Source organism: Canis lupus, chromosome 6 (genome assembly GCF_048164855.1).
Source record: "Canis lupus baileyi chromosome 6, mCanLup2.hap1, whole genome shotgun sequence".
NCBI classification, from domain to species: domain Eukaryota; kingdom Metazoa; phylum Chordata; class Mammalia; order Carnivora; family Canidae; genus Canis; species Canis lupus.
Genome location: NC_132843.1, coordinates 60,734,089 through 60,752,222, shown reverse-complemented (window position 1 = coordinate 60,752,222; position 18,134 = coordinate 60,734,089). Strand labels below are relative to the sequence as shown.

The 18,134-nt window shown below is 37.3% G+C and overlaps 1 protein-coding gene and 1 pseudogene across 9 annotated transcripts in view; one reads left to right on the top strand and one right to left on the bottom strand.

The window, feature by feature from the left end:
* ABL2 (ABL proto-oncogene 2, non-receptor tyrosine kinase) overlaps positions 1 to 18,134 on the top strand; it is a 115,223-nt gene that overhangs the window by 69,797 nt on the left and 27,292 nt on the right. For 2 of the 9 annotated variants that reach the window (XM_072830813.1, XM_072830808.1), the window contains exons 2-3: positions 15,513 to 15,575; positions 16,756 to 16,926. In XM_072830813.1, coding sequence (XP_072686914.1) covers positions 15,513 to 15,575; positions 16,756 to 16,926 — 234 coding nt within the window. Of the gene's footprint in view, positions 1 to 6,675; positions 6,927 to 10,137; positions 10,310 to 15,512; positions 15,576 to 16,755; positions 16,927 to 18,134 lie in introns of those variants that run through there. The other 7 variants (XM_072830815.1, XM_072830810.1, XM_072830812.1 and 4 more) reach the window with 6 other exon arrangements.
* Positions 8,319 to 8,835, bottom strand: LOC140635744 (cytochrome c oxidase subunit 6C-like; annotated as a pseudogene).

The following is an 18,134-nucleotide window of genomic DNA, read 5'->3' as shown; positions in this document are numbered from 1 at the left end:
CATTTGTTGATATTAATTTACTGTGTGTGCCTCTAACAACTTACAAAGTAGGAAACACAAACAGCAAAAGCAATGAGAAAATGCTTTATGTCATGAGGAATAAATTGCTATGTAGTTAGCAAAAGAAATGGAAAGTGAATTGTGAATTTAAACAAGTTACTGTTGTTTGCCTTTGAAATTATAAAAAAGATACATAGAGACGATGAAGTAAACATTTATATGTCACTGAGTATAAAGTGGTAAAATTTTTTGGAAAGTGATTTGGAAGTATGTATCATGAGTCTTGAAAGTGTCCTTTGACTTGAAAATTTGTTCTGAGATCATGTTAATCAGAGAAAAATTGGGAGGGATACAAAGTGCACATAAGTGTTATTACTAGGTGACTTGTAATTTGGTACGCATAAGTGTTATTAGAAGTGGTGGTACCTCTGCAAGATGAAATATATATAACCATTAGAAAGAAGGCTTTTGAAGATTTATAAGAATATGTGAAAGTTCTTGATACATAGTTTACAAAAGCAATGAATACGCTTATATACTCATTTATTAACACGTCAGCTGTAGTTAATGCTGTCGATCTTCCCTCCTTCCACATACAGAATCCCCTTCTCAGCCTTAGGTGTTTTCCTTCCTTGCCAACTATTCTTAATCTCCTTTGCTGACTTCTTTCTCTTTGCTCCCCTAATGTAGATGTTCCTTAGGGCTTAGTACTGGATCCTAAACTTTAACATTTTTTATTTTTTAAACTAACATACAGTAAAATCAGCTCTTTTGGGCATATACAGTTCTATGAATTTTAGCCCATGCATAGATTTATGTAACCCCCACCACTGTCAGGATACAGAATAGTCATCATTTCTCCCAGAAGCCCATTGTGCTCACTTTTTTAGTTACACCTTCCCTACTCCTGACCCCTGGGAACCACAATGGTTTTGTCTTTTGGGAAATATATGTTTTCAATAACGGCTTCTTTGGGAAGCTCAGCATAATGCCTTTGAGGTCCGTTCGGGTTATTGTGTGTATCAGTAATTCATTCCTTTGTTATTGCTGAGTAGTATTCCATTGTATGGATATACTACAGTTTGTTCATCCATCCACTGAAGAACACTTAGATTATTTCCAGTTAGGGACAGTTGGGAATAGAACTGCCATAAGCATTCACGTACAGGTATTTGCTTAAATGGAAGTTTTCATTTCTCCAGGACAATTACTTGCAATAGTGGTATTGCTGGATCCTATAAGTGACATTTTATAAGAAATTGTCAAATTGCTTTCTAGAGTGGCTATACTATATGGCATTCCACCCACCAATTTATGAGAGTTCCAGTTGGTTTGCATCTGTAGTAAGCACTTGGTATTCTTAGAATTTTTAGATTCATCACTCTAATACATGTATAGTGGTATCTCATTGTGGTTTTAATTTGCATTTCTTTAATGGTTGCTGATGTTGAGTATCTTATTGATCATTAATTTTGGTGCAGAGAGTTTTTGTCCATTTTTTTAAGCTCTTATTTATTTATTCATGAGAGATACATAGAGGCAGAGACACAGGCAGAGGGAGAAGCAGGCTCCATACAGGAAGCCTGATGTGGGACTTGATCCCAGGACTCCAGGATCATGCCCTGTGCCGAAGGCAGGCGCTAAACCGCTGAGCCACCCAGGGATCCCCATCTTTGTCCATTTTTAAATTGGGTGGTTTGTTTTCATACTACTGAGTTTGAGAGTTCTTGATATCTTCTGGATATATATCCTTTGCCAGATATAAAATTTGCAAATATTTTCTCCTGTCTATAGCTTATCTTTTGATCGTCCTAATGATATCTTTCAGAGAACAAAAGTCTGAATTTGCTTTTTATTGCCTTTTGTGCTTTAAAAAAAAACTGCTTTATTGAGCTATAGTTTACATTTCATAAAACTTAAGTTTTAAAAGATGTACAATTCAGTGATTTGTAACAATATACATAGTTGTGTAACTCTCACCATAGTCTAGTTTTAGAGCATTTCCATCACCCAAAAGGTTCCTGTGCTATTTTATAGTCAGTTGGCATTCCTACCCATCCCAGGTAACCACTCATTTTGCTTTCTGTCTCTATACACATGTTCTTGTGGGTATTTCATGTGAAAGGAATCATGCAATATGTAGACTTTAGATCTGGCCTTTTCCACACAGCATAACGTTTTTAATGCTTTATGGAGATATAAATTGACATACAAAATTAACCCATTTAAAATGTAGGACTCAGGCCAGCTGTGGCTGCTCTCCCAAGACAAGCAGCTCCTCCGGGCAAGTAGTTCTGTGTTGGGAGCCACGTGTTGTGCTGGACGTGCCAGGAGAAGCGGCTGCAGGATGAGGTGGTAGCCTTTGACTACCAGTCCAAAATGCTGGCTTTAAAATGTTCCTCTTTCAGTGGAAAGCCGAACCATGCAGACATCTTGCTCATAAACTTACAGTATGTTTCAGAAGTGGAAATAATTAATGACTGAACAGAAACCCCTTCTCCCCTAGCTTCATTCAGTGTTAGTAAGGTTGTAAAACATTTTAGAGATGTGGAAAGCCAAAAGATACTGCACTGTTCACAAGCCCAGCCATCAGAGGAGGAGGCTGCCCTTCATTCTGGGTCCACACACACACACACACAGGACTCTTCTAGCATCCAGCCAACCAGGCGATTGTGGTGGCTTCGGTGGAGGCAGGCCAGAGGAGGGAAAGGATCCTATATTTCCTGTTGGTGCTTGTTAACAAAGATCTTAGACTTGAACAAACAAAACACCCAACAAAACAGAACAGAGAATAATTTAAAAGTTGAAACATTATTTGACTAACAGACTTTGGTCCACCATGTCCTCTTTACCGCACCCTTCTGGAACAGTCACCTTAATTTTATTTTTGAAAATTCCTTTCCTGCTCTTCCCTTTCACCTCTGACTCTTCTAGTCTGTCCCTGTCATTCTGCTTTTATAAGTGGCTACACTTGCCCTCTGAGTGATGGAAAGAAACTTTTATATCTCCTCTTCCAAAATAAAAGTAACAAGCTGTGATAGATGAGACTAGAGCACTAGACAGAGGTCTCATTTTAAATTTGTCTTTTATGAGATGCCTGGGTGGCTCAGTGGTTGAGGATCTGCCTTCTGCTCAGGGCGTGATCCCAGGGTCCTGGATGGAGTCCTGCATCAGGCTCCTGGCAGGGAGCCTGCTTCTCCCTCTGCCTATGTCTCTGTCTCTCTCTGTGTCTCTCATGAGTAAATAAAATCTTTCCAAAAAATTGTCTTTTTCACCCCCCCCCTTTTTTTGCACAGGGCATGGCTTGAATTAGTTTTCTCTTAACTTTAAATATATATATGAAAATACATATTAAAATGCTGTCTAAATATTTTCTGCTTCGTACAGGTCTCTTTTTACTAATCATGGCTGCTCTTCCTACCTCATCCCTTTGAAAATAAAAACATTTATCCCTCCCCACCACCTCTAGCCAGGCAACTAACTTGACTTGGTTCACAGCAAGAATCTTCTGCAGCACTCTATAGCCAGTGTTTGCAGGCAGGATTCGGCTTTGAGAGTGACTGATGGCTTTTTAATCTTTAACTGTGTGTGTACCAGTCTCATATTTGGCCAGAACCTCAATATTCTCCCCCTGCCTTTTGTCTTACTTCATGGTACTATAAGAACTTCTTCACCGCTCTCCTGTCTCCTAGATGGGAGAGTCAGCTGCCCTGTCTCCTGTGCCCTCTGTAAGAAGAATTATTTTGCATGGCATGTCTTAGCTCCTTCTTAAAGGATTTTTTTCTTCTATAAGAAATCTGGAGCCCAGGGATGCCTGGATGGCTTAGCAGTTGAGTGCCTGCCTGTGGCTCAGTTTGTGATCCCAGGGTACTGGGATTGAATTCCACAGGAGCCTGCTTCTCCCTCTGCCCGTGTCTCTGCCCCGCCCCGTCTCTCATGAATAAATAAATAAAATCTTGAAGCAAGCAAGCAATCTGGAGCCTACCTCTCCTGGTCTCTCAAAGTCTGTGTCCAGAGCCACTAGCCAAGGAGAAAGCTTGAGTGACCTGTAGTTTCTTTTCTCCCACCAACTTCCTGCTTTTCTACCCTTCCCATCCCCCTTAAATTTTATAGGCTTACGATAGTTTGTATGTGCTCAGCCGATGGGCAGAAAACCTGGAGAGAACTTCTGAATTTTAGCCCACCAGTTTGTCTGATTTGACTAACCTGCTGAGTGTGAATACTGGCACCTGTTGCCCCAGTGCTTTCGGGTCAGTCCGGTGGGGGCAGAGTGTGCCACCAGCTGAATGCCAGGCACCTAGTGGAAAGTGGGTGATGCTCATGTGACTGGTTAGAGCTTTGGGGGTGGGGTGGGGGTTAACTACTATCTTTTTGGTCATGATTTCTTTCCTTTTTTAAAAAAATTAAATAAATCAAAATAAAGTGTATGATTCAGTGGTTTTAGTATATTCAGAGTTCTTCAATCATCAATACAGTATACTCTTAGAATATTTTCACCGCCCCAAAAAGAAACCCCCTAGCCATTAGCAATCATTCCATATTCCTCCCCACATCCTGACCCTCGGCTACCACTAATTTACTTTTTGTATCTATGGATTTACCGGTTCTAGACCTTTCATCTAAATGGAATCACACAACATGTGTTTATTTTGACTGGCTTCTTTTACTTGGCATGTGTTTTCAAGGTTCATGTATGTTATAACATGTATTAGTATTTCCGTTTTATTTATCCATTCAGTAATATTTTGGTTGTTTCTACTTTTGGCTGTTATGAATAATGCTGTGAAGGTTCATATACAGGTTTTTGTGTGGACACATATTTTCATCCTTTTATTTTTAACCTGCTTCTATGTTTGTATTTGAAGTGAGTTTCTTTTAGATAGCCTCTAGTTGGATTATACATATCTATTATGATAAACCACCTTATATTTTGACCATTTTCATTTAACATTAGTCATTGATGTTTGGTTTTAGGTCTGTATTTTATTCTTTTTGTTATTTCTTTCCTCTTTCCTGTTTTCTCTTGGATTATTAAATGCCTTTTTAGTACTCCATTTTCACTTATCTGTTGTTTCTGACCATATCTCTGTGGTTTTTCCTGTGGTTGCTGTAGGGATTTTAATATACATATTGAACTTTTCACACTACTTTGAATCCATATTTTGCTGCCTCAGGTGAAATATGGGAACCTTGCCATCATATAGATTTTTCTTTTCCCTATGTTATAATTGTCATATATTACATCTACATGCATTGAAAGGTCCCTACAGATGACGTTACACTGTATGCTTCCAACCATCCTATATTAAGAACTTGAAGAGAAGAACAGTCTATTTACCATCTTTATTTTTCTTTCTTTATTTCTAATGACCCAAAATTTACTTCTGGTATAATTTCCATTGTGTCTGAATTGAATACTTTTAAAGCAGGTCTACTGGCAGCACATTCCTCCCTTCAAATGAAAATGTCTTTATTTCATCTTAATTTCTAAAGGATATTTTCTGTGGACAAAGAATTTTGAATTGACAGTTTTTCTCTAAGCACTTAAGATAATAATGTTTTTTCACTTCTTTCTAGCCTGTATGGTTTCAAGTGAGAAATCCACAGTATTCAAATCATTGTTCCCCTATAAGCATGATCCTGCACGTCTCTCTCTTCCTAAATGATCTCACCTAAATTAATGGTTTTATTTTTTAAAATTTTATATATTTATTCATGAGAGAGACCTAGGCAGAGGGAGAAGCAGGCTCCCTGCTGGGAGTCTGATGCAGGACTCAATCCCAGGACCCCGGGATCATACCCTGAGCCAAAGGCAGATGCTCAACTACTGAACCGCCCAGATGCTCTTAGATTCATGGTTTTAGATATCATCTATACATTGATGTCTGTAGCCCAGGATCTTCTCTGAGGTTCAAAATTATATATCATGGTGTTTAATTATCTCCCTCAAATTTACTTGTCTATAGTGGAACTTTTGATTTATACTGCTATTGCTTTGGAGTAATTTACATGGCCATCTGCCCATTTGCTCAAGCTTGTGACTTGGCAGCCATTCTTTAGTTTTACCCTGTCTCTTCTTATATCCAAGTAATCTGTAAAGCCTATCAATTCCATTTTGGAATTTGGATTTTTAAGTTCTTCCACTTTGTCTTCATGACACCATCCAAGCCAACTGGAGCCCATTCCTGAACTGCTACATATTTGCCTATCTTTAATTTTGTTTCTTATCAAATCCATTTTTTTTTTAACCCAGTAGCCAGACTGGTCTTTTATAAAATGGGAGACAGAATATATGACCTCCATATGACCTCCATGCTTGAAACTGTTCATAGGATTTCCATTGTCCTTGGAAAAGAATCCTTATGTGTTTGATCTGGCCATATGGCTGGTTCTATCTTACTAACTTCTTTTCATGCTTTTCTTCTGACTTTCTCAATTACAGCCACACTTTTCATTTCTTCCGCATAGCAAGTAGGTTTTTTCCTGCTTTCAGGTTTTTGCACTGGCTGCATTATCCCTGCTTAGATTCTTTTGTTTTTGGCATTTGCTTAAGTGTCACCTTTTTTTTTTTTTTTTAAGATTTTATTTATGAGAGAGCGTGCACATGCGCGCATGAGCTGGAGGAGGAACAGAAGGAGAGGGAGAAGCAGACTCCCCCGTGAGCAGGTAGCCTAGCGTGCTAGGGTTATGACCTGAGCCAAAGGCAGGCACTTAACCAACTGAGCCACCTAGGCACCCATCATCACCTTCTTTAAAGTAGTGAAATTCCTCCCCTCCCCAGCCCACTATCTTCATTTCTTATGGACTTTATTTCTTGCCTAACCCCTGATATTTCCTGCCTAGTGAAGTGCTTTGCAAATAGTAACCACTCAAGAAATATTGGCTGAATGAATGAAACATGCAGATTAAAAGGGCCAAATGCAAAGGTATCAATATTATTTTAATAATTTAACAAGTGGAGCTGTAGAAATGGGTATGTGTTGTTGTCTATTTATATATAGTTCCCAAATTTTCTATAATCATGTGTCACTTTTATAAACTGAAAACAAAGAATTTTAAAAATGAGAACATGTCTAATAGTTTTGTTGAGTTTAATCTTGGGTTTCATATATCATTTTTTGGTTATTTTTGCATGCATTCTTTTTCATTTTTTCTTTAAAATGTTTAAAAGCTATTCAGTTGTTTAGATAGTTAAAAGCAGCATAGAATCACAAAAGTATTCATTTTCTTTATACTATACTTTTGTCCTGTCTTAATTTTTCTAGCTTTTTTTTTTAAACCAAGTTTTTCTAGCTTTCTGAGTCGTAACTATTATTTGGTAATTTGAAGAGCAGATTTACTGACTAAATAGTAAATTATATGATATGGAATATATATTTGTATAGAATATGGATTATGCAGCTCCTTTTCCTTATTTTTTTTTTTAGATTACTGAGGGAAGGAGAAATTTAACCTGGTATTTGAAACATTGAGTCATTAAGTGACATAACTATTAGTCATTTAACTCTTGCTTTATTGACGTTAACAATACTGACTTATAAAGGTTAATTTCATTGAAAGTATAAGCTTTATATTTTTAAGTGGTTAATTATCTATGTCAGACATTCTTTCTCTAAGGTTAAGTTATAGTTTTGTTTCAACTCTGTGGAAGTCTTTGTATATTATACTTTTACTCTGTTTCCTTTATCGGCCTGAAACCTAGCACAGTGGCTGGTACATAGTAGGTACTTATTAAATTAAAAAAAAAAGTTTTTATTTATTTATTCATTCGTGAGAGACACAGAGGCAGAGACATAGGCAGAGGGAGAAACAGGCTCCCTGCGGAGTCCAGGACCCTGGGATCATGCCCTGAGCTGAAAGTAGATGCTCAACTGCTGAGCTACCCAGGTGTCCCAGTGCTTGTTAAATATTGATCAATGAGTGTTCTTAACTGTACAGTTAGAAACATTCTTGTGTTATTTTTATAGATTATATCACTAAATAATGTATTATTTGCAAATTTTACTAGTTTAATTCTCAATAAAGTACTCTTTTTGCAAATTTTACTAGTTTAATTCTCAATAAAGTACTCTCATTTTCAGATTTTTACATTTATTTAACTTTGTTCCTATATATTAATAAAGATTTGGCTTTTGCTTTTTAAAAAAATTTTTTTAGTTTATTAACAAGAAAAACTATTCCATAACCCAGTGTTTGTGTTTCATAGTTCAGGAACACAGGACAGTCAGTGACAAACTTCAATGGAACACAACCCAAAGAAATTCTTTATATTCCAAATTCATTTTGTACTCTGAAAGAAAGATACCAGCCTTCTTTTTTTTTTTTTTTTTTTTTTTTAAGATTTTTTATTTATTTATGACCAACACAGAGAGAATGGCAGAGACACAGGCAGAAGGAGAAGCAGGCTCCATGCAGGGGGCCCGATGTAGGACTCGATCCCGGGTCTCTAGGACCACACCCCGGGCTGAAGGTGGTGCCAAACTGCTAGGCCACCGGGGCTGCCCAGATACCAGCCTCCTTCATCTCCTCAAAATCTTTCATGGAATCATAATTTCTGTAGAAATCTGCATATGCCTTCTTTCTTGGTTCGGCCACAGCAAACTTATAGAATGTAGCCCAGGGATACAGCGAAGGCTCCAACAATATGAAATCACAGATGTTTGGCCAGAAGGCCTCGCATCTGAGGTTTCGTCAAAACACTTGAAGTCATGGTAGTTATTCTCCTCAAATCCAACGTCCTTCCTAACAGAAATGGACTGGCTTTTGCTTTTAAAAGTTTTAACATTCTGGAGTTTTCAACACTGTCATGCTATTTATTTTTTAAATTTTATTTATTTTAATTTTTTAAGAGTTTATTTAAGTGATCTCTATATCCAACGTGGGCTCAAACTCACCACCCCAAGACCAAGAATCACATCCTCTTTTGGGGCGTCTGGGTGGTACAGTCAGTTAAGTGTCAAACTCTTGGTTTCAGCTCCCTGCGTCCAGCTCCCTGCTCAGTATGGAGTCTGCTTGAGATACCTTCTCCCTCTGCCCCTCCTGCTCCTGCTCTCTATTTCTCACTCTCTCTCCAATGGATAAATACATCTTAAAAAAAAAAAAAAAAAAAAAAAAAAGGTCGCATGCTTTCTCAATGGAGACAGCCAGGTGCCCCTAAAATTTTATTTCTTTTTTAAATTGAAGTATAATTGACACACTAATGTTGCATCAGTTTCAGGTGTACAACAGTGATTTGACAAGTTCATATGCTATGCTGTTCTCCCCACAAGTGTAGTTATTATCTGTCACTACACAGTGCTATTGTAATCCCATTGATTGTATTCTCTATACTGTACCTTTTCATCCCTGTGACTTATTTATTCCACAACTGGAAACCTGTGTTGCCCACTCCTCTTCACCCATTTTGCCCATCTCCCTACCCCTCTCTCCTCTGACAACCATCAGTTCTCTGTATTTATGGGTCTGTTTCTGCTTTTTGTTTGTTTTGTTTTTTAGATCCCACATTTAAGTGAAATCATGTGGTATTTGTCTTTCTCAGTCTGACTTATTTCACTTAGTATAATACCCTCTAGGTCTATCCATGTTGTCACAGTCATGCCATATTTTAAACCATATTAAGCTGTAGAGCCAAAATGTTAGTGGAAGGCAGTTATTGCCTGGCTTCTGTGCTCATGAATCAGATTGTAACTATTTCTTTGACTTTGGATTTGTGGTTACTTGAGCTAATTTAAGTGATGCAAAAGATGAGTCTCCATAGGGCGTTTCCTCTTTTAAAAGCATATTTGGTATTTTATTGTAAACAGGTTTTCTCCAAGGGAATTTTTCTCTACAGTCTTACTTCATCATCCATTTAGGAACAAAATCCCATGTATATATATTGATCCCTACATATTTTTATTATTTGTTACTCTTATGTGTGTTGGTTTTTATTTTACTTGTTTTTTGAAAACGTTCCCAAAGGTTCTTCTGAAGAACCGTTCTGACTCAGTCTTTGCTGATTACTAGACATTTAACTGTAGGTTACTCTCCACCCACTTTGGGACTTGTAAATTCTTAACCTCCTATTGGTTTCCTCTGGCCACTGAGTACATGAGTAAATGCCACATGCATGTGGTATTGCTTGTCAGGGAGTGGAATTCTAAGACTTCCTCTACATAGAACAGTTTAACTTTTGTGCTTCAAGGCAGAGGAATGGTCCTTGGAACAGTCCTGCTTCCACCCAATAGTTATGGCAGGGATCAGGACACATCGTCACTTTGCTGCCTGTGTAGTAATGAAGCCTCAGAAACTGCTGTACCCAACTTGACAGGTATGGTTCAAAAGTGATAGGTTGGGGAAGGAGAGAGAATCACAGTAATCAAGTGTGAGTGGAGATTTCAAAAAAAATTTTCTCAGCTACTGTTACTGTCTTCATTGTTGGCCAGTGATGTTTTATGTGCTTTTTTTTCTGGTATTTCATTTTTTTTTTTTTTAAGATTTTATTTATTCATGATAGGGAGAGAAAGAGAGAGGCAGAGATACAGGCAGAGGGAGAAGCAGGCTCCATGCAGGGAGCCCGATGTGGGACTTGATCCCTGGTCTCCAGGATCGCATCCTGGGCCAAAGGCAGGTGCTAAACCGCTGCACCACCCAGGGATCCCCCTTTTCTGGTATTTCATAGTAGGATCTCAGTAAGTACTTACTGAAAGAAAGAATAAATGAATAATATGTAATATTTTGTGATATTAAGATGTATATGGCTTGATATGAAGAGTTAAGCTATATTGAGAACTGTTGAATGATTTATCCAACCACCTTACATAGTTCTTAAAAGAGGTATTAAAAAGTAGTAGCTTCTTAGAGAATGTGCAATCAGATAAAGTAGAATTCTGGCAAGATAAGGTTTTTAGAATGCTTGGAAATAAATGCCTTAACTGAAAATTTTTTATATTTATTTCTCCAGTTCCTTACCTGACAAGTTTCTAATTAAACTGATAAAAGTTTTTGAACAACTAGTTGGTGACAATGGTTTTTAATAAAATTAAAAATTAAATTTAGGAATTATCTCTGAATTTGAGTCTTATTCTGGATTTTTAACATGTTTAATCCTGGTAACTTACTTTGTACAAACTGCTTTGTTTTGCCTTATTTTTATTGTCTTCTGCAAGTCTATTGGAAAAAAGTAATAAAATTACTTAATAGTCGTATTTTTGCTACCTGGGTTCTGTATCGCATAAGTGAAAATTGAGTCTTCTGTTGTTTTATCTGAAGCCCATGATCTACCTCAATAATAGCGATTAATGAAAGATTAACCCACTAAAGTACCCAATACATAGTAGTCACCTCACATTGTTAAAAAAAAAAAAAAAAAAAGCCATTCCCAGCCTTCACACTTGCATTTGAGCAAAGTACATCTGAATCATCCAGATGTGTCTGTTTTAGGCCGATGAGGAAAGTGGCATAAAGTAGACCTACTGGGTAACACTGTGACATTTACTTGCTCTTCCGATAGCCCCCTCCCCTTTTTGCTTTTATTCCTTAGCTTGTTTTCTTGCATTTAGTTCTTTAACTCTTTATGATTCAGTACATGTTCATACTTGGCCTCAGGAAAATGTTAGGATGTTTTTTGTCTTTGAAACATTTTCCCTTTTGTTTGGTGCTAGCGGATAGGATGGTGTTTAAGTGGATATCCTGTGCAGACAGATTGTGCAGGAAATTGACCCTTAGTTCTATGAGAACAAAAGCACGAGTGGGAAAAAAGAAAGGAAGGAAATAAGATCTTTGACGTGACCGAAAAGATCATAGAAGCAGAGATGGGAAGAAGGGGAGTGGGGAATGAAAATATTATTTTCCAAGTCATGGTTCTTTTAGTACTTTGGCCTCGAAAATTACTTTTATCCTGTATTTGTTATTTTGTATATGTGAGAAATGTACAGTATTATTTGGCCTATATACATCTTTTAAAGTTTACCAAGGGGTGCCTGGGTGGCTCAGTGGTTGAGCGTCTGCCTTTGGTTCAGGTCATGATTCCAGGGTCTTGAGATTGAATCCCACATCAGGCTCCCTGTTGGTGTTGGGGTGTGTACTTCTCCCTCTCCTTCTGCCATTCCCCCTGCTTGTGTTCTCTGGCTCTATTTTTCTGTCAGATAAATAAATAAAATGTTTAGAAAAAATAAAGTTTACATCAAATTGTGCTTTTCGCCTTTTTTCAAATAATGTGGTTTTTAAGAAGCTGAACTTGCTTTTAGCAAACCTCCTCTGAACTTGATGGAGCTTGTCTCCAGTACAGATGAATCGCATATTGTAGACATGTCCTTGCACGTTGACAGCCTGTCACTCTGTCATCAGTGCACAATTCCTGCTCATCAAAATTTAAGTGCTTTCTCTGAAACCTTTTCTGATCTAGAGTTTTGTTTTTTATTCTGTCGTCTTATAGCGGGTACAGCATGTGAGTGTAACAGTACACAATTCATTTATTTAACAAATGTTTTTTGAGAGATTCTCATATATATGCACTGTTCTGGGTGCTTGGAATTTATCAGTGAATAAAGCAGACAAAAATCCTTGTCCTTATAAAATTGATATTTTAGTTGGAGGGAATGAGATAATAATACATGAATGTAATAATAAGTAAATTATATTGTTTGTGATAAGAGCTATGGAGAGAAATAGGGAAGGAGACATGGGGGGATGTGGGAGTGTTGTCAGGAATAGCTGTATTTTAAAATAGGATAGTCAGAGAATGCTGTACCAAGCGGGTTCACATTTGAGTGAAGTATCACGTAAATGTCTTAGACAGAAGTATACCTGCCTTGTTCAATCAAGTAGTAGCAGGGAGGCCAGTGTCCAGAATGAGGTAATCTAGGGGAAGAGCACAGACAAGTAAAGGCAAGACAAGTTGTGAAGAGCCTTGCAGGCTTTTGTAAGACTTTTGCCCTTTTACTCTAAGGTAGGGAGTCACCAAAGAGTTTGGAGCAGAAGAGTAACACAATCTGACTTATGCTTTAAAAACTGGCTGGTGGGCAGCCCCGGTGGCCCAACAGTTTAGCGCCGCCTTCAGCCCGGAGCGGGATCTTGGAGACCCAGGATCGAGTCCCACATCGGGCTCCCTGCATGGAGCCTGCTTCTCCCTCTGCCTCTTTCTCTCTGTGTGCCTCTCATGAATAAATACAATCTTAAATAAAAAATAAAAAAATAAAAACTGGCTGGTGTGTTGAGAATAGAGAATAAGGAAGGATAGAAGTATGGAAATCAGGAGCGTGGTGAAACTCAGTACAGAGATGAGGGTGATAATTGGGTGGTGGTGGTGGAGGGGGTTAGAAATGGATTAGATTCTGGGTATATTTTTGAAGGTAGTGCCAATAGGATTTCCTTATGGATTAATTGTGGCATGTGAAAGCAAAAAAAAAGGAGTCCTGAGTGATTCTGAGGTTTTTCATCTGCCCCCTTCCCCTGCTCCATCCCGGCCAGCTTTATTGGTATAATTGACATAAAGCATTGTGTAAGTTTAAGATGTACAGTGTGGTTGATTTGATACTTACATATTGCATGATGATTACCACCACAGCATTAGTAAACGCCTGCATCACATCACATAATTATTTCTTTTTTTGTGGTGAGAACACTTATTATTTGCTCTCAAGAGTAATATAATAACTTTCAAGTATATAATACAGTAGTAATATAATCACTGTGCTATGTTATGTGCTGTGTTAGATACCCAGAATTTATTCATTTAATAGCTAGAAGTTTGTATTCAAACTTCAAGGTTTTTGGCCTGAGCAGCTAAAAAGAGGGAATTGCCATTAACTGAGTTGGGGAATTCTGTCGGTGAAGGAGATTGGGGGAAAGAACGGAGAGTGGTTTCTTGTAGTAAGTTCAAGTAGTGTTATTAATGATTTATGATCTTTATATTCTGAAGGTCTGGATGACATATGGTAGATGTTCACTAAAATTATTGGTTTTGTAAACCTTAAGTGTTCTATATTGGGTTTCACAAAGTAAGGTATAATTGTCTGGCATTTGCTGGTTTTGGCCTGCTAGGATTTAAGAGTTGCCTTCAATGTCTGCTTAATTATTATTTCTAACTCGGTCACTGACACTACAGTTTTACTATATGTGCTGCTGAGGCAAGAACTAACTTGGTCACCATAGTAGAAAAGTTCTTGTTACCCTTCAAACAAGGGGGACGTCTATCCCAAAGGAAGAAAATGTACTTGAACTGTTTGATAATCATTAAACAGAGTAATAATCACAAAATGTCATAATGTTAACATGATCACTGGAAAGAAACACTTATTAGAGGATCATGTGATACTCAGTATAGAACCTAATAAATATTACAAATATTCTCTATACTCTTCGGCAGTTCTTTTCATTTTAATAAAGGATTGGAATTTTGTAGCTCCATGGAAATTCTGCTAGAGTGGATACTTTCTCATTAGAATAAAGAAAAACATAGTACATTGACTTGTTTGAAGGATGTTTCACATAATATGGTATTTTGTTTATTTGGTAATCCTAATTGGTTAACTGTGTTTAAACAAGGAGCAATATATCTAATTCACCTTAACTTTTTAGGACATCTGGGCATACCTTCAGACATGTCATAGTATTATTAATGTGAACAAAATTTAATTCTGAAATTGTAAAAATAAATTCCTTTTAAGAGGAGCAAGAAATGTGATGAAGTAAACTCTAAAACTATTAGGAAAATTACACATCTAACCTACTACAGAAATTTCTGTAGACCGTCATGAAGCCATTTTTAAAACACTGGTTAATGCTGTTTGATTGATTGATTGATGATTTTATTTATTCATGAGAGACACACAGAGAGAGGCAGAGACATAGACAGAGGGAGAAGCAGGCTCCATGCAGGGAGCCCGATGTGGGACTTGATCCCGGGTCCCCAGGATCACGTCCCCGGCCAAAGGCAGGTCCCAAACTGCTGAGCCACCCAGGGATCCCCGGTTAATGATGTTTTAAGATTAAAATACATCTCATTATTTCCCATTACTTATATTTTTGTATAATTTGGTCATTCAGTCAGCATGTATTGAATACATATTATGTATTCTTGCTAGGAAAAAGATACAGTTCTTATGCCAAGGAGTACATTGTAAGGCTTGGGAAATAAACATCAATTGAGGATATTGTAAAGATGAAGATAGAGGGTACAAATGCAGCAAGTGTAATGCTTTGGAGAACACAGGGAGCAGGGAGCAGGTGAGGTTTCCCAGATGAGGTTACATTGGAACTGAGTGTTATAAAATGAGTAGAAGTGAGCCCGTCAAAAGAAGGGTGGGATGAGATCACATTGCAGGTAGCCAGGTCACCTGAACAAAGACACAAAGAAGCAGGAAGTGTCATGGTATGTGTTAAAGTTTAGAATTTGAGATGTAGAGTGCGAAAGGTAATGCTGGAGAAGAGATCATAAAGACCTTAAAGGCCATTAAAGAGATTTTAGCTTGGTGGTGAACTGTTGAAGGATCTTAAGAAGAGTGACATGGTCAAATTTTTGTTTTAAATAGATCACTTTGCCAGCTGTGTGGAGGATGGCTTTGAGGGAGACAAGACTGGAGGCAGTAGTCCAGGTGAGAGATGGTGGGGATCTGATCTGAGGCATTGGCAGTAGAGATGGAGAGGAGGGCGTGGGTTTGAAAAGAAATAAAACCACAGATTCAAGGGGTTTTCTCCTTCAAATATAATAAAGTCAATTTTAAGTTAAAAAATGAGTAGAGGGAGAAGGAGAGAGAGACACGATTAGAAAAGTGTTGTTATATCACAATAAGTAGTTGGATGGTGGCAGATAGCCGCTATAAAGTTCCTGTTATTGAGAAAATCATTACTGAAGGCATAGTGTATTTTTTGTGCAAGTGACCTGGGCTATGAGAAGCAGGTGATCTTTATAGGGATGACCTGTTTGTGTAATGTGACTAAATTTAGGAACCCATAAAGCCTGAGGAAAAAACCAGGTCTTTTACAAGGCTTCAATCATTACACGTGGTAGTCACTCAAATGGCTATTGTTGGTGATATTTTCTAGAGCCTTCAATGAGCTCTCAATTAAGATACTTAGAAAAATGTACCACCTAGGAAAAGAAAATAAGGTAAAAACTTTTAAAACAATTAACAATGGGAAGCTGTTATAGACATAATACAAAGGTATTTTGGAGTGCCAAGAATATTTGTATTAAACCAAAACATTTTTATGTTAACATATTATTTTTGTATTTTTGTTTTTTTCTGGAAGCACTATTTATATAATTTTTCTATATGTAAATAGAGGATCTAAATTTATGCAATATGTACATATTTCTTAAAGTCTGTTATCTTTTCCACAGTTTGTTTTATGTGGAGAGAGGGAGGAAGGGTAGTGTGGGAGGACTTATAAAACCACCACCACCACCACAAAATAGCCTATATGTTTTATAAAATGAATTGCTATTTCTTTTGACATTTTTTTTTCTCCATTTTGAGGAAACTGCTGTTTCTATTTATTTCTTATTTTGGTGAATGCATATAAATCACAAGTAAATGCTCATTTTGTGATCTTTTCTTTGTCTTGTCACATTTTCAACAAATAGATTTGTCTCATGCTTAGGAGACAGAGTTACTTGCTTATTCTTCATGACTCCATATTATATAGTTCTTTTCCACCCTGGAGCCATCAATATATGCAAGCCAGCAGCTACAATACTATGTATGTACTGAATTCAAATGAATTTTTATCTGCTGAACTTACTGTGAATTCCTTTTTCTTTTTGTCTTTCAGAAGCCTTGCACCGCCCCTATGGTTGTGATGTTGAACCCCAGGCGCTGAACGAAGCCATCAGGTGGAGCTCCAAGGAGAACTTACTTGGAGCCACTGAGAGTGACCCTAATCTCTTTGTTGCACTTTATGATTTTGTAGCAAGTGGTGATAACACACTCAGCATCACTAAAGGTGAGATTTTAGGTGATTTTGGCCCAGATACTTCAGGGTTCATTATTTTTGTTTTATTTTGTTTTTGTTTTTGTTTTTTAAAAATACCTATGTATGGGATAATGTTAGTTTGTCTTCTTTATACGGCTTATTAACGGTAAGAGGAGATAAAGTACTTTAGAAAAAATGCCACATGGTGTGTGTGTATTATATATATATATATATATATATATAAATATATATATACTGGTCAGCCACACCACACACACAACACATATAAATACACATAATTGTATGTATATGTATATTGTCTATATATGTATATATATATATAATTTTCTCATTCTCAGAATTCAGTTCTACATGTAATATGCCAGCATTCATCTTATGTGATGGTAAGATTTACTATGTACATCTCTTCTAATTGAGCTGTGGCTGAGATGAGTCATGTTGCCAGTGCCTGGTGCTACTCAAAGTGTTGTCTGTGGCTGACTTCCTGTCTGAGAATAGTTCGTTACCAGTTCTCATTGTTAAGATAAAGAACTTGTTCCCAGTATGTAAACCAACTACATCACTAAGTATACCCACTTAGTTCAGCTGACTTTCTTTTCTTTTTTTCTTTTCTTTTCTTTTCTTTTCTTTTCTTTTCTTTTCTTTTTTTCTTTTCTTTTCTTTTCTTTCTTTTCTTTTCTTTTCCTTTCCTTTCCTTTCCTTTCCTTTTCCTTTCCTTTTTCCTTTCCTTTCCTTTTCCTTTCCCCTTTCCTTTCCTTTCCTTTCCTTTCCTTTCCTTTCCTTTCCTTTCCTTTCCTTTCCTTTCCTTTCCTTTCCTTTCCTTTCCTTCCTTCCTTCCTTCCTTCCTTCCTTCTCTTTCTTTCTTTTCTTTCTTTTCTCTTTCCTTCCTTCCTTCCTTCCTTCCTTCCTTCCTTCCTTCCTTCCTTTCTTTCTTTCTTTCTTTCTTTCTTTCTCTTTCTTTCTTTCTTTCTTTCTTTCTTTTCTTCTCCCCCTCCCCTCTCCTCTCCTCTCCTCTCCTTCTTTTTTAGCAAGACCTTCAACAAGAAGAAAGTATTCCAGTGATTACATATTCCAGCACAAGTGTCATGTCTTGTTGTGGACCTGCTTTGAGTAGCACTGGCCAAGACAAATCTCTCATTTGTGTTTATATGGCTTAGTGAATGGAGTAATAGGAAGGATTTCTAGTAGTAATGCTCTCAAGAGGGTAGTAGTTTATT